The sequence below is a fragment of the Rhopalosiphum padi genome, chromosome 3, assembly GCF_020882245.1.
Source record: "Rhopalosiphum padi isolate XX-2018 chromosome 3, ASM2088224v1, whole genome shotgun sequence".
Classification (NCBI taxonomy): Eukaryota; Metazoa; Arthropoda; class Insecta; order Hemiptera; family Aphididae; genus Rhopalosiphum; species Rhopalosiphum padi.
The window spans coordinates 63,138,383-63,153,923 of record NC_083599.1 but is presented as its reverse complement, the minus strand read 5'-3'; the positions used below and the strand labels follow the sequence as shown (position 1 = coordinate 63,153,923).

The 15,541-nt window shown below is 26.0% G+C and overlaps 1 protein-coding gene across 6 annotated transcripts in view; it reads left to right on the top strand.

Annotated features, from left to right (window-relative positions):
- Nucleotides 1–15,541, top strand: part of LOC132924094 (acetyl-CoA carboxylase) — a 44,049-nt gene that overhangs the window by 25,566 nt on the left and 2,942 nt on the right. For all 6 annotated transcript variants that reach the window (XM_060988192.1, XM_060988191.1, XM_060988194.1 and 3 more), the window contains 28 exons: nucleotides 5,666–5,780; nucleotides 5,916–6,045; nucleotides 6,234–6,352; nucleotides 6,426–6,606; nucleotides 7,145–7,347; nucleotides 7,429–7,638; nucleotides 7,708–8,041; nucleotides 8,284–8,446; nucleotides 8,515–8,611; nucleotides 8,682–8,839; nucleotides 9,233–9,399; nucleotides 9,478–9,689; nucleotides 9,769–10,122; nucleotides 10,188–10,327; nucleotides 10,410–10,579; nucleotides 10,707–10,945; nucleotides 11,233–11,436; nucleotides 11,528–11,646; nucleotides 11,717–12,023; nucleotides 12,541–12,695; nucleotides 13,419–13,599; nucleotides 13,661–13,897; nucleotides 13,963–14,166; nucleotides 14,289–14,490; nucleotides 14,560–14,657; nucleotides 14,720–14,989; nucleotides 15,091–15,211; nucleotides 15,279–15,487. In XM_060988192.1, the coding sequence (XP_060844175.1) occupies nucleotides 5,666–5,780; nucleotides 5,916–6,045; nucleotides 6,234–6,352; nucleotides 6,426–6,606; nucleotides 7,145–7,347; nucleotides 7,429–7,638; nucleotides 7,708–8,041; nucleotides 8,284–8,446; nucleotides 8,515–8,611; nucleotides 8,682–8,839; nucleotides 9,233–9,399; nucleotides 9,478–9,689; nucleotides 9,769–10,122; nucleotides 10,188–10,327; nucleotides 10,410–10,579; nucleotides 10,707–10,945; nucleotides 11,233–11,436; nucleotides 11,528–11,646; nucleotides 11,717–12,023; nucleotides 12,541–12,695; nucleotides 13,419–13,599; nucleotides 13,661–13,897; nucleotides 13,963–14,166; nucleotides 14,289–14,490; nucleotides 14,560–14,657; nucleotides 14,720–14,989; nucleotides 15,091–15,211; nucleotides 15,279–15,487 (5,299 nt within the window). The remainder of the gene's footprint in view (nucleotides 1–5,665; nucleotides 5,781–5,915; nucleotides 6,046–6,233; nucleotides 6,353–6,425; nucleotides 6,607–7,144; nucleotides 7,348–7,428; nucleotides 7,639–7,707; nucleotides 8,042–8,283; nucleotides 8,447–8,514; nucleotides 8,612–8,681; nucleotides 8,840–9,232; nucleotides 9,400–9,477; nucleotides 9,690–9,768; nucleotides 10,123–10,187; nucleotides 10,328–10,409; nucleotides 10,580–10,706; nucleotides 10,946–11,232; nucleotides 11,437–11,527; nucleotides 11,647–11,716; nucleotides 12,024–12,540; nucleotides 12,696–13,418; nucleotides 13,600–13,660; nucleotides 13,898–13,962; nucleotides 14,167–14,288; nucleotides 14,491–14,559; nucleotides 14,658–14,719; nucleotides 14,990–15,090; nucleotides 15,212–15,278; nucleotides 15,488–15,541) is intronic.

The following is a 15,541-nucleotide window of genomic DNA, read 5'->3' as shown; positions in this document are numbered from 1 at the left end:
TTCCAATACTTTAAAAATATTATATTTATAAATACCGTTATATTATGGTAGCCAACGTGCAATAACTGAGCTTTTCTATAAATGTTATTATTATATAATATATTTCTTTGTCTATACTACTACGGTGCTTGTTAATAATTGTTGAGTTTTTACGATTTTTTTTAAATCGATTAGACATGTCAGTTTGTTTTCAATATACTGTCTACGTATCCATAATTATGTATATTATTGTTTAATTTTAACGTGTTGACTTATTGCGTTAAAATCGTATTCGATCGTTGGTTTTAGCACGTTTTTAGCGCATTAAGTTGTTAGCTTAAACAGCACAACTACCCTCTACAATTCAAAGCATACCATTATATGACCTATAATATAATATATTATGATTACACTTATGTTTATTATAATTCAAAATATAAACACAAATTATAACGTTTATCTAATAAAACCTTGCGGATACCTGCATACCTACAAATTTTGACATATATTTCTCATTTCAATAACTATTTGGAATAATTTACTGTGGCTCGTAACATATTCGTAGGTGAGTGAGTGAGGTAAACCGGTTCTCATTTAGCCATGGGTTTCAGATAACCAGATATTTTTCGATCATTTCAAAAAAAATAAATTATTATTCATTACTTCATTAGTGTTTTTGCACGGTTGGTTGCGGTAATGTTGGGCAATACTCGCATCAAGTGTATATATATAATAATTATCAAGAAAATATAATTTAAAAAAATATACATATAATGGTATAATATTATGAATTCAAGGGAAATAACAACTGCTAATAATGTTAGGTTGTTAGGAATAACATTACGTAAACTAAGTAAGTTATGTATCGTTCGACGTAGGTATACACTGCAGTTATTGACAGTCGACCAACAAAGCACAACAATATCGTAACATTAGAACGATACATTTGTTTGAAGTGTAAATCAATTGCACTAACAATTCAGTTGGGTGTCTAAGCTGAGAATAAAAATAACAGTCATAATAATATTATTATTGCAGTATTATACTTATATCCAAAAGTATGATGTTACTTAGTAACAGACAAGGTTTATGAGTTACGACTTACTAATACATTCTAATTTTTCTTTTATTCTGATTTCTGTTTTGTTTGGACTAGCTTGCACGAATTGGTTCAAGGGAATTTCTTTGAATTTCATCTATGTTTTCTATTAACTAATCATTTTGGTTTATATATTTGATGGAATCAGTATATATTCTAAATTACGAAATATATCATAATTCATAAAAATTAATTTAGTTATGCTTGAATTTGGATAATTAGTGAAGATTAAAATTTTGATTCACTTTAAAAAAAAAAAAAGGTTTATAAGTGTTTGTTATGATTGTTCATAGAATAAAATATTTTTTAACATTACATGTTGTACTTCCTATTAGATGGATTTGACATTCTCTTGAATTATATTTAAGATATCAATTATCAGTTAATAATTAACATTACATATATAATATAAATTAATGCTCAACTATTATTCATCACTGATTATAATATTCATTAAACTGTTTAAAAATAATTTCAGAATTAATTATTTGATTAAAATATTACATTCATAATAAATCTTTTTATTTATTTTAATTTTAAAATAAATCTTCTTTATGTCTATTTTAATTTTATAATAAATCTTTACTAAATTAATATTGTAATTTACCTTGATACTTGCCTTGTGTGTGTGCGTGGGCATATTACTGAGTTTATCATTGTCATAGCACAAAATAAATATTAAAATATGGGTTAAAATTAAATTTTTATTTGCATATTCTAAGACGTGTATCTTGAAATTTTCTTAGCTTAAAATTGTGTAAAAAAATAAAAACTCTAATTGGGTTATATCATTTGATATTAATTTGAGCTATAATTGTTTTTATTTCAATGATTTCATAATGTCATCCCATCTATAATCATATTTACCGTATTAAGCCGTTTTTCTTAAGAAATATTATAAATTATTTATTTGTTGAATATTTTATTTCAAAATATAAGAAAACACATAAGAAATTCAGTTAGTAAATAATTGTATTTGTATATAATATGTATTTTACTATTTCACATTTTTATATTTGTCTTGTATGAGTGGTAATTATTTATTTATTTCTAAAATAGAGAACAGGTTGATACCTATAATAAGTAATAAACATATATTATTGGTACCCTGGTTCAATGTAGTTAATTCCAGTATTTATATTTATTTTATCTGTTTCCGTATCTTAATCAAGGACACCGAGTGATATATTTAGGTTATGCTTTAAAATTAAGAATAAATACATTTTTTCTAATGTAGGTCAACTTAATTTTTTTATAATTTTAGGTGTATTGTAGTTCTTTAAAATTGATATTTTGTATTATAGACTTATAGTTGTATAAAATACTTGTTGGTTATTATTTTAAAGTCAAATTGTTAGATGTATAAGGTTGAAAATTATTCTAAAAATAACTTCTCTATTGCTGATTTTTGTTTATTATTTGCGCCTTTTTTGTAGAAACAAAAACTTCACAACAGTATTTATTATTTTTGTCCTTTTTTATTCCAAAAAACCAGATTTCTCAATAAATTACTAATATTAGTTTTTCAGTACTATTTGTTATATTGTTTGTAATGGTCTTAATAGTGAAATAGTTTTATACATCTCAATTACTAGAAAACATCAGAAAATTAATTTCAAGAACTACTATATATCTTATTTATGTCTTATAAGTTCCCACTTGTATCAATTCCAGCTTCAGAAGTAATTCCAATATCCCATTTAAGTTGATCTTATAAATTTATTAGTGAATATAATGAGTGTTTCATAGTGTTCTGTTTGTTTTTATAACTTAATAACTATTAGATCAAAATTGTTTCTATGTAGATGATTTATTATTTTTATATTTTTATAATTTTTTTTGTGTGTACTTAACTGTTAACTAAAAAAAAAAGTTTATGCATATGATAGCTAATCTATTGAAGTTCTGTTATTTATTTTAATTAGGTACTTAAAATTATGAAAAAATACTTATACTATTTACAATATTATAGATTTTATTAATTTGGCTTATAATTTTTTAGGATATTATAACCTTGAAATTTATAAATAACACATGAAAAAAACTGTCTGAAGATTTAACTTGATGAAAAAATTGTATATCAGTTACCAGTGAATACTCTTTAAAACTAGTGAATGATTTTGTATTGCTGTTTAATTTAACATACATTTTTCATATACATTTAGGTACCTACTTAGTTTCCACCTAAATTACATCATAATTTATGGTTCAGAAATCTTTGGTCCAAAGTCTTAAATCTTAATTTTGTGTACTGACTTATTATGTGAAGAAATGTTAATTAAATTGTACTGTCAAAAATGTTTAGCGAGGTAAATCATGACATGAATTAATATTAGATAAATATAATTAAGTGAAATTAGGTCGACGCATTAATCACTATTCATTATTTCAATCATCTCTGTCCACAGGTCTAATGCTATTGTTCTTTTAAAGAATTGCTACATTAAGCACACAAAGATGAAATAAAAATTATTTTTTAATATTGTCGTCACTACTTTTGGTTTATTATTTTATTGTACCATTACATAATAATATGATTAGTATTATACAGCATCATACCATATATTTAATATAATATGTCAGACCACAATTTTTGGTAGACCACATATTATGACACCTAGTTTGTTATCCTCTTATATTTTATATCATGTTGGGTTTCTTTTGTACTATCCTGAAACTTCATTGTTATTTGTTATGAGTTGTCTCAAAAACTGTAATAGTAGTTAGGTATAAATATATAAAACTACCACTATTAATTAATTTTATTTAAAATAAATTATTTTATTTTGTTGAGAATATTGCCAATATAAAAAAAAATAACAATAAGTCTTTCATTAGAAAGCCTATAATGAGTTTACTACTTACTTAATAATGTATTAGACAAAAAAGTTGTTAATTTCAAGATTAATTTATATCTTGAATCCTTGACACAGGGCCAGTGCAAAAATTTGATAATATATAATTATGAGTATATTTTTAATATAATATTTTTTTGTTATAAACTTATAGTTTCTATAAAGTAAAATAGTTAGTTATAACAACATATTTTAAATGTTAAATTTTAGAAAATTAATATAATTACTGAACATTAAATGGTTAGGCTAGTTTGAAGTCTTATAAGTTTGTAATTTTAAGTCATATAAAAATATTGAGAGTTTACTTACAGATGGAATATTTAACAAATTAACAGTGTTTAGACACTACTAGATTTGGATTTTTATGGACTATACTATTAATTTGTTTTAATGCAAATGTAAAGATTTTTGTATGTTAAAATACCTTCAAGCAATATGTGTTAATAATTAAGATTAAAATTATTTTATATTAAATGCATAATTTATATAACCTAACAATTTTAAATCCATTATATAATATTATTTTGAAATTCAAATTCTTAATTCCGAGGTGATCAGTAATTCAAAATATTAAATTAAAATTTGACAGTATGCACTGTATAGTAATGTACAAAAATATAAAATTTCCCATCTTTAAACTCATTTGTTAATATTACTTTTATATATTGTTGTGAGTAAAACTTAAACTTAAAGTTATTTATATAATAAACATGTTATATAAAATTTTACATAGGTAATTTTTCTTTGTCAAGTATGTCATGGACTTAGAACAATGCAGTTAGTCCAGGGGTCTTCAATTCGTGATTCGCTCTGTCATAATATGTGACCTGCAATCACATTTGAAATTTAGCATCTATATATGTTTTAGTAATATTAATAGTTTCTAATTTAAAATTGTAATAATAAAACTGAATTTTTGTATAAAACTCATGTTTTACTACGAATGCAGCCTGCAAGATTTAAAAAAAATAATACGTGACCCGCTGCATAAAAAGGCTGAAGACCCCTGAGTTAGTCAGTAAATAACAACAAGCAAACTCAGGTTTATTATAAATTTTTCTATAATTCATTTTTTTTTTTTTGTTATCTTTTTGAAGACTAACATTGTAGGTTTTAATTTATCTTGGTTTTGTTTTTTTTTTAAACTATTTGTTTTCTAAATTGTTTGCTTATTTAATCATTGAGTATTTTTATTGTTGTTTAATAATAGTATGAAAATGTTCTTAAAATTATAAGTACCTAGTTCTAATAGTTCTAATTAATACTTTTTCAACAACTTTATACTTTATGTATAATTTATTTTACAATACAATTAAACTATTTTTGCGATAAGAAGTTCTTATGAACTATATACTTATATATTTATATAAGTTTTGATTTGAATGCCCTATTATGATATCAAAGAATATATGATTTATTGATCAAATATTAATATGTTGTATATATAATTTGTGTTCATGTCTTACTTACAACACCAATATTTATTTGTTTTAGATATTAATTAATACAATTGCAAACATTAAATTATTTCTAAAATGCTATTCACTCTTTAATAAATAAATGTTTTATTATATTAAGAATTAAAAAATGTATTATGTATATGTAAATATATTTTACAATTGCTGCTTTACCTTTTCTATAAAATAGACACGTCTAATTTAATTTTAATATCTGATATTTATAATTACACAATTGATATTTTACACAAAATATGTTATTAAACAAATTATAGGCCTAGTATGTCACAAGGCAATGTGATCCATCAAAGACTAACTGAAAAAGACTTCAATGTTAGCACTCCTGAAGAATTTGTGAAACGTTTTAAAGGAACAAAAGTTATAAACAAGGTTAGTGTTCCTGAATTAATTTGTGGTTTTAACTTTTAATAACACATTAATAATGTATAATCAATATTCTTAAAGTTAAAACTCAAACATTTCTACATTTTATAGTACAAGATAATTTTATTTTTCTTATTACAGGTTTTGATTGCTAACAATGGTATTGCTGCAGTCAAATGCATGAGATCTGTTCGTCGATGGTCTTATGAAATGTTTAGAAATGAAAGAGCTGTACGATTTGTAGTTATGGTTACACCAGAGGATCTTAAAGGTATTATTTTTAATATATATCTAATTCGGTTTATGAAAACTAATGCCAAAATTAGTTAATAATAATTACTCTATATGTAAAGAAAAGATAACTATTTAATTTATTTTGTATGATTGAGTTATTTATTTATGTTTGGTATTATGTATGAATAAAATAGTATGATTAATATATTATTATTATTATTTTAGCAAATGCTGAATATATTAAAATGGCTGATCACTATGTACCAGTACCTGGAGGTACAAATAACAACAATTATGCTAATGTTGAACTCATTGTCAATATAGCCATACGTTCTCAAGTTCAGGTATATATTTATTTAAAAAATTAAAGGGAAATATGTAATAAATTATATTTATATTTATGTCTGATTTATATAGGCTGTATGGGCTGGTTGGGGACATGCTTCTGAGAATCCAGAACTACCTAAGCTCTTGGACAAAAATAAAATTGCTTTTATTGGACCACCTGAAAAAGCTATGTTTGCTCTTGGTGATAAAATTGCTTCGAGTATAGTTGCACAAACAGCTGAAATTCCAACATTGCCCTGGTCTGGTTCAGGTAGAATATTTATAAATATTAATTAATGAGTTCATTACTACACATACTAGTATAGATTTCCACATCCATGTATAGAACCTTATGTTGTATTGTGTGGAATTTTTAATTGTTACAGAACAAAAAAAATGTGAACTTCTATAAAAGGATATATTATAACACACGTTTCTTCATTTTGGATGATCCACTTTTTATGTCAATTTTAAACTTTTGTAATATTACATAACCATTTATTACAGTTTGAATATGTTGAAATGAACCTAACCTAATCTTTAATTCTTTATTTCAAACAACTTACATAGATAATTTACTTAACCAGCCACAATATATTTACAAACATTATTTTTAAAATTTAATTTTTCTTTTAAGCCAAAATCAACACCTAACATTTTTTAGTCAAAGAAATATGTGTTTTTCATTTTATTAAATTTAATTATTCTCGTTTTGAAACACACGACGTTTTATAGTATAAGATATATTCTGTAAACTAAAATATAATGTATATATAATTGTCTTTTAAATTTATATATTTCCTATATAGGTGTAATTGGACATTACTCTGGTAAAAAAATTGAAATTGGACCAGATTTGTACAAAAAAGGTTGTGTTGCATCAATCGAAGAAGGCTTAGTGTCAGCTGAAAAAGTTGGATATCCAATTATGATTAAAGCTAGTGAAGGCGGTGGCGGTAAAGGTATAAGAAAAGTAGAAAATACTGAAGAATTTCCAAATGCATTTAAACAGGTAATTAAAAGTTATACACTTTACAATTTTTTGATTTAGAAATAATTGAATACTTTTTATTGTAAACTTATTAATTTGTAGGTTCAATCTGAAGTTCCTGGATCACCAATATTTATTATGAAATTGGCTAAATGTGCTAGACATTTAGAAGTACAACTTTTAGCTGATCAATATGGTAATGCTATATCATTGTTCGGACGTGATTGTTCAATTCAAAGAAGACATCAAAAAATTATTGAAGAGGCACCAGCAGTGATTGCCGAACCTAGTGTTTTTGAAGAAATGGAGAAAGTAATAATTTTATTTTTTTATAATAATTACTAATTTCTAACCTTTTTTGTTTTCATTATTTTATTTTAGGCTGCTGTTCGTATTGCTAAAATGGTTGGCTATGTTAGTGCTGGTACAGTTGAATATCTGTACGATACCGACGGAAATTATTACTTTTTGGAGTTAAATCCTAGACTGCAAGTCGAACATCCATGCACTGAAATGGTATCTGATGTGAATTTACCTGCTGCACAACTGCAAATTTCAATGGGATTACCTCTTAACTGTATTAAAGACATAAGATTACTTTATGGTGAATCTGCTTGGGGAGAAAGTTCTATTGATTTTGATGCACCAAGACATAAACCTCATCCATGGGGTCATGTTATTGCTGCTCGAATTACTAGTGAAAACCCTGATGAAGGTACATTTAAATTTTAATTACTTTTATTATTTTTAATATACCAAGTTATTAATTTGTCCATAAATATCTTTATTTGCTGTATCTTAACATAATTTATAACTGTATTAAATTGCTATGTAAATTTACATTTTGTATTCATTATATTAACTAAAATAATTAAATTAAATTAATTGTTGTTATGTTATATCAATTATGAAATTATATGTTATACAATTTCATGTTTAATTACATTTTTATTTTAGGTTTTAAGCCTAGTTCGGGAACAGTTCAAGAATTAAATTTCCGCTCTTCAAAGAATGTTTGGGGATACTTCAGTGTAGCAGCCTCAGGAGGATTACACGAATTTGCTGATTCTCAGTTTGGGCATTGTTTCTCATGGGGAGAAAACCGAGAACAAGCTAGAGAGTAAGATTTAAAAAAATAAAATGTATATTTTATAGTATTATTTATGTATTTATTTTGTCCTCAATTAGAAATTTAGTTATTGCACTTAAAGAATTGTCAATTCGAGGAGATTTTAGAACTACAGTTGAATATTTAATCACACTTCTTGAAACTGAATCATTCCAGGTACATAATTCTTTGCTATTTTATAAAAATACTTTAAATTTTATTAAATTTTTCTTATTATACATTTCAGTCTAATACGATTGATACAGCTTGGTTGGATTTATTGATATCAGAGCGAGTACAATCTGAAAAGCCAGACATATTTCTTGGAGTCATTTGTGGAGGACTTCATATCGCTGATCGTACCATATCCGAATCATTCCAAAACTTTCAAACATCTTTAGAACGGTAATATGTGTTTCAATATTTACTTTAGAAGAGTAATATAGTTATAGTTATATTTGATAATTTATGTAATAGTTATGCAGTTGCATCTTAAAAATGACTATCTGTATAAAATTTTTATTTAATTCTTTATATTGTTTTATTTACCTTTTTGAACTTCAGTATCTTTTATTAACAAGATAAAATAAAAAAAAAATGTGTTTAAACTGTCCACATTCCTTTAAATTGAATGTAGTTCTTTAAAATTTCAAGTACCTAGATAGTTGTTTGTCCTCAAAATTTAATTTTCAAAGTACTAAGTTAAATATTAAAATAATATTTATTTTTCAATATCAATAGTGTTTATTTTTATTGACTACATGTAATATCACTTATATTTTATATCTTTTTTTTTAGTGGTCAGGTATTGAGTGCCAGTACACTAGATCACCATGTATCTGTTGAACTTATAAATGGTGGATACAAATATAAAGTTCAAGTTACCAAATCTGGACTCAATTCATACTTCCTTATTATGAATGGCTCATTTAAGGAAATTGAAGTCCATCGTCTGTCTGATGGTGGTATGTAAATCATTATTTAGTATTTATATTATTATTTATAGTTATAAAAAATTCTATTACATTTTAAATCATATTCAGGAATTTTGTTATCTTTGGATGGATCAAGTTTTACTACTTATATGCGAGAAGAAGTAGATCGGTATAGAATTGTAATTGGTAATCAGACATGTGTTTTTGAAAAAGAAAATGATCCATCTTTATTACGCTCGCCGTCTGCTGGTAAATTGATTAGTTTTCTTATAGAGGACGGTGGTCAAGTTAAAAAAGGTCAACCATATGCTGAAATAGAGGTAAATAAAAAGCTTTTAAAATATTATTTTTAAGATAGTTTAAATGGTTGTGATTAATTTTTTTTGTTTTTTTAATCAGGTAATGAAAATGGTAATGACGTTAACAGCAACAGAAAACGGCCGTGTGTATTATAGCAAAAGACCTGGTGCCGTTCTTGATGCTGGATCATTAATTGCAACGCTTGAATTAGATGACCCATCTTTGGTTACAAAAGCAGTTGAATATAAAGGACAGTTCCTTGAACTCGATGGAACGTCACATATTTATGGAGAAAGTCTTAATAATATACATACATGCTATAGAGGTATGCTAGATAATATTCTGGCAGGGTATTGTTTGCCAGAACCATATCATCTTGTACGTTTGAGAGAAGTCATTGAAAAGTTTATGAATTCTTTACGGGATCCAAGTTTACCTTTACTGGAGTTGCAGGTTCGATAGTGTTACTTATATCTTGAAATATTAATTATTGACCAATTTTTATTTACATTTGTTAGGAAGTAATATCTTCAATATCAGGCAGAATACCAAAAGCTGTTGATAAAAAAATTAAATCATTAATGAAGCTATATGAAAGGAACATCACATCTGTACTTGCTCAATTTCCTAGCCAACAAATAGCTGCAATTATTGATGGGTAAATTACTATTGAACAAACTACTTAATACAGTTGATATTAATTATTTATTTTTATTTTTATGATTAATTTTAACCAAAAGCCATGCTGCAACTTTACAAAAAAGAACAGACCGTGATAGCTTCTTCCAGACAACACAAGGCATTGTTCAACTGGTACAAAGATATAGGAATGGAATTCGTGGTCGAATGAAGTCTGCTGTTCATGAGTTGCTGAAACAATACTATGAAGTGGAAAGTCAATTTCAACATGGTAAGGAAATGTTTATATATTATATTAAGTTAAAATATTATTTATTTTCTATAGTTCCTGGTATGATATTTAATTATATTTAATATATTTAATATATTTAATGAGCTGTAATTTAAATGTTTTGTAGGAAGTTACGATAAATGTGCTACTGCATTGAGGGATAGATACAAAGATGATATGGCTGCTGTTACATCAACAATATTTTCACATACACAAGTAGCAAAGAAGAATATGTTAGTTACTATGTTAATTGATCATTTGTGGTCCAATGAACCTGGTTTAACAGATGAGTTAGCAGCTACATTAAACGAGTTAACTTCACTCAATCGCAGTGAACATTCTAGAGTTGCTCTTCGGGCCCGACAAGTTAGTATTTTTAATATTATTATTTTTTTTTTTATTTGAAAATTTACAATCTGTATTAACAAAACACAATGAGTAAATGAGATAATATGTACAACACAATATAATATAAAGACAGAGTGACAGGATAAGGGAGACCATCCAGTGATAGAACCCTTCAATATTATTTTAAATATTTTTAGTTCTTAATCATTTTTACTTTTTATGTACTATAATAAGGTTTGATCAATAAAAAACCTTTATGTCAGATTTTATATTATGTAATATTTTTCATAAAACGTGTTTTATAGGTACTCATTGCTGCACACCAACCAGCATATGAATTAAGACATAACCAAATGGAATCAATATTTTTATCTGCTGTTGACATGTATGGACATGATTTTCATCCTGAAAACTTACAAAAACTTATCCAATCTGAAACTTCTATATTTGATATTCTTCATGACTTTTTTTATCATTCAAACCGTGCAGTTTGCAATGCCGCATTAGAGGTAATACATATTATTGAAATAAACTATTATAAATATTTGAGAATATTCAGTAATCTAATAATAATAAATTAATATCTTGATGTCTGATTAGGTTTATGTTAGACGTGTTTACATATCATATGATCTTACATGTTTGCAACATTTGGAACTGTCAGGAGAAATACCATTGGTACATTTCCAATTTCTTTTGCCTTCTTCTCATCCAAATCGGTAAGCTTATTGTATTTTACTAAAATTGTTACAATAAATATAATTTAATTTCTATTTTTATTGTGTATAGTCAACAAAATAAAATCAATTCTGGAGCCAATGGATCTGAAACCCTTGAATCACCAATCAAAACTCCATTGCCATATATCCCAACTTATCAAAGAACTGGTTGTATGGCAGCATTTGAATCATTTACTCAATTTGAACAATATTTTGATGAAATCCTGGATATTATGGAAGATCTATCTTCTCCTGTTTATGTTTCCCCTAAAATCATTGATGCACTTGAAAGTGGAAGTGAATCTAGATTAAGCTCATCTCTCAATGTGAGCTTGTCTCTAGGTGACCAACGGGCCCCAGACCAAGAAAACGTTGAGGTAATAAGATTTGTAATTGCATATAAAGCAAAATATAGTAAAATTTGTTTAAGACGCATTCCCCGCTTAAAATGCTATTTTCTATCGGTCTCTAGACAATCCTTATACTAGTCAATGTAAAAACCACCTGTTAAGAAGTTTGATTTTTCTCTAATCAGATAAGACATTCTTTTTTCAGTAAATAACAATAAATTTTAATATTTTTGAGAAAATTAAAATAAGATTATTAAGTAATATTGATTAATGTTAACAAAGTAGAAAACTTCCTTGCTAAAAATGCATCCTCACAATCTCAAGCAATCAAAAATAGATACTTTTATTAGTATACATTAAAAAGATTAAAATGGAAAAAAAATAATTATGTATACATTTTTAACTACTTAATTTTTTTTTCAATTCCCATATAAGATACCGCCACTTTCTTGCTTAAGATGCTCTAGAGAGTTAGTGTCTCAAAAAGTGTCTTAAGTGAGTTTTACTGCATAATTTTCATAAAAATTCTTTTTATTAATTTCAGATTGAACCGTGTCATATATTATGTATAGCTATGAAAGATACTGGAAATATGGAAGATGATAAACTTGGTAAGATGTATGAAGAATTTTGTCAACAACGTAGAGAAGAGTTGAAAAAAAGATCAATCCGAAGAATCACTTTCTTAGCTTTGAATAAGTAATTAAATCTATATTATTACAATCACATTTTTGTTGTGAGATATATTAATATATTATACACTATTTATTTGTATTTTGAGAAACATAAAATTAAATTATAAAAATGATAAAATGTTAGTATGAAGAACTAATTAAAAATATTACTCTTATCTTATGTATTAAAAAGTAAAATTAATAAATAATGTAATTACTGTGAAATTTATAAATAACACTAAATAATACCTAAAAGTATACCCTATATTTGAAACAATGATTATATGAAAATTAATTAAATTATTTTTGTTTTTTTTATCATTACAACCATTTTAATAGTCACTCGATACTTGCGAAATATGATGACTCTTATATTGATAATAATAATTTAAAATGGTATCAAATTTATAAATTTATATAATTACCTATAATTAGTTGAAACTCTGATGCAAATAAAATTTAAAATATGATGTTACATTAATTAGAACATTTCATAGTATAGTATATAATAAAATAATTTATTTGTACAAAAGTATTAAAAAATAAAACAACCTAAGCATAACATGTCATGGAATGCTTACCAATAATTATAAACTCTAATAATCAAATTATGAATGATTTAATCAAGAAATCATTCATTATTTGACTATTGAAGTTTTTAATTATTGGTAATAATCGAATATGTCTATAAATTGTATTTATTTGTATTTCGTGTTTATTAAATGTATTTATTTGTATTGATTTGTAGAAGGCAATTCCCTAAATTATTCACCTACAGAAACTATGAAGATTTTGCTGAAGATAGAATTTACCGGCACTTAGAGCCAGGTATGGCTTTCCAATTGGAATTGAACAGAATGAGAACTTATGAATTAGAAGCTTTGCCTACATCAAACAGAAAAATGTACCTGTATTTAGGAAAAGCTAAAGTAAGTTGAATTATATACTTTAATTTAAAATATTCTCATGTCTTATTTTTTTTTCTTATAGGTTCCAAGAGGTCAAGTTGTAACTGATTATCGCTTCTTTATACGCTCCATTATAAGACATCAAGATTTAATAACAAAAGAAGCATCTTTTGAATACCTTCAAAATGAAGGAGAACGTGTATTGTTGGAAGCAATGGATGAATTAGAAGTTGCTTTTAGCCACCCACATGCACGTAGAACTGACTGTAATCATATATTCTTGAATTTCGTCCCCACTGTTATTATGGATCCTGCCAAAGTAAATTTAACAATAGATTAGTTATTTATTTTTACTCATCAAAATATATATTATTTTATGCTTAGATTAAAGAAAGTGTGACTAATATGGTAATGAGGTATGGTCCACGTCTTTGGAAATTGCGAGTTCTTCAAGCTGAGCTTAGAATGACAATACGACCTTCGCCTACCAGTAAAACTTCAAATGTCCGATTAAGCCTTGCAAATGGTAGCGGTTATCATTTGGATATTTGCCTTTATAAAGAAATTACCGACTCTAAATTAGGAATGGTAAGTGTATTAAAAACATTTCATAATTTTTACATTGTAATACTAAGGGTGTAGTTTAACCTTTAGTAGAAGCTTCCTCCAATTATACGTCCAATTACTTTATAATTCTAATTATTTTACAGATTAAATTTGAATCATATGAATCAAAGCAAGGACCATTACATGGACTTCCAGTTTCTACTCCATATGTAACCAAAGACTTTTTGCAACAAAAAAGATTCCAAGCTCAAAGTGCCGGAACAACTTATGTTTATGATATTCCAGACATGTTTAGACAAATGATAGAAACTTTGTGGCAAGAATACATTTTGGAACATCCAAATGGTAAGTTGTTAGTTTACTGAAAAAAATTTGCATGTATATCATTTTTTATAAAAAAATATTTTTTTTTAGATGGAGTTTTAAAAAGTAGCTTAGTGTTTGACTATGTTGAACTTGTTGTTGAAGACAATCATTTAATTGAACAGAAACGTTTTTCTGGTGAAAATACTGTACGTATTAATGTTTGTCAATATTTGTCTAAAATATATTAAATTGTGTTTTTATTATAAAGGCTGGTATGGTTGCTTGGAGATTTACAATGCATACTCCAGAGTATCCTTCTGGTCGAGATATAATTGTAATTGCTAATGATCTAACTGTAAACATTGGTTCATTTGGTCCACAAGAAGATATTGTCTTCGATTTAGCTTCTAAAGAAGCACGAAGAAGAAAAATCCCACGTATTTATATATCAGCTAACAGTGGAGCTCGTATTGGTCTTGCAGAAGAAATAAAAAGTTTGTTCAATGTAGCCTGGGAAGATCCATCTGATCCGGAAAAAGTAAATATCATTACTTTTAAATTATTCTCACTTAGATAAATATTTATAATTTTAAAGATATCAATTATTATTGTTATTAATTTGAATTATTTTCATCTTAGGGATTCAAATATTTATACTTAACACCAGATGACTATGGAAAATTAGCTGGTCAAAATTCTGTAGAAGCAGAATTAATTGAAGATGAAGGAGAACCACGATATAAACTAACTGACATTATTGGTAATAACAACACATTATTTATTACAATATTTAAGAAATATGTTAATGTACTGGTATTTGAAAACAGGAAAAGATTTTGGTTATGGTGTTGAAAATTTAAAATTCGCCGGAATGATAGCTGGTGAAACTTCTCGTGCGTATCAAGATATTGTTACAATTTCAATGGTGACTTGTCGTGCTATTGGTATTGGGGCTTATCTTGTACGACTTGGTCAACGCGTTATTCAAATTGAGAATTCTCATATTATTCTAACAGGATACAGTGCTTTGAATAAGGTTTGTTTTTTTTTTTTATTATTTATTTAGATTTAAGAAAAAATATCAGTTAAA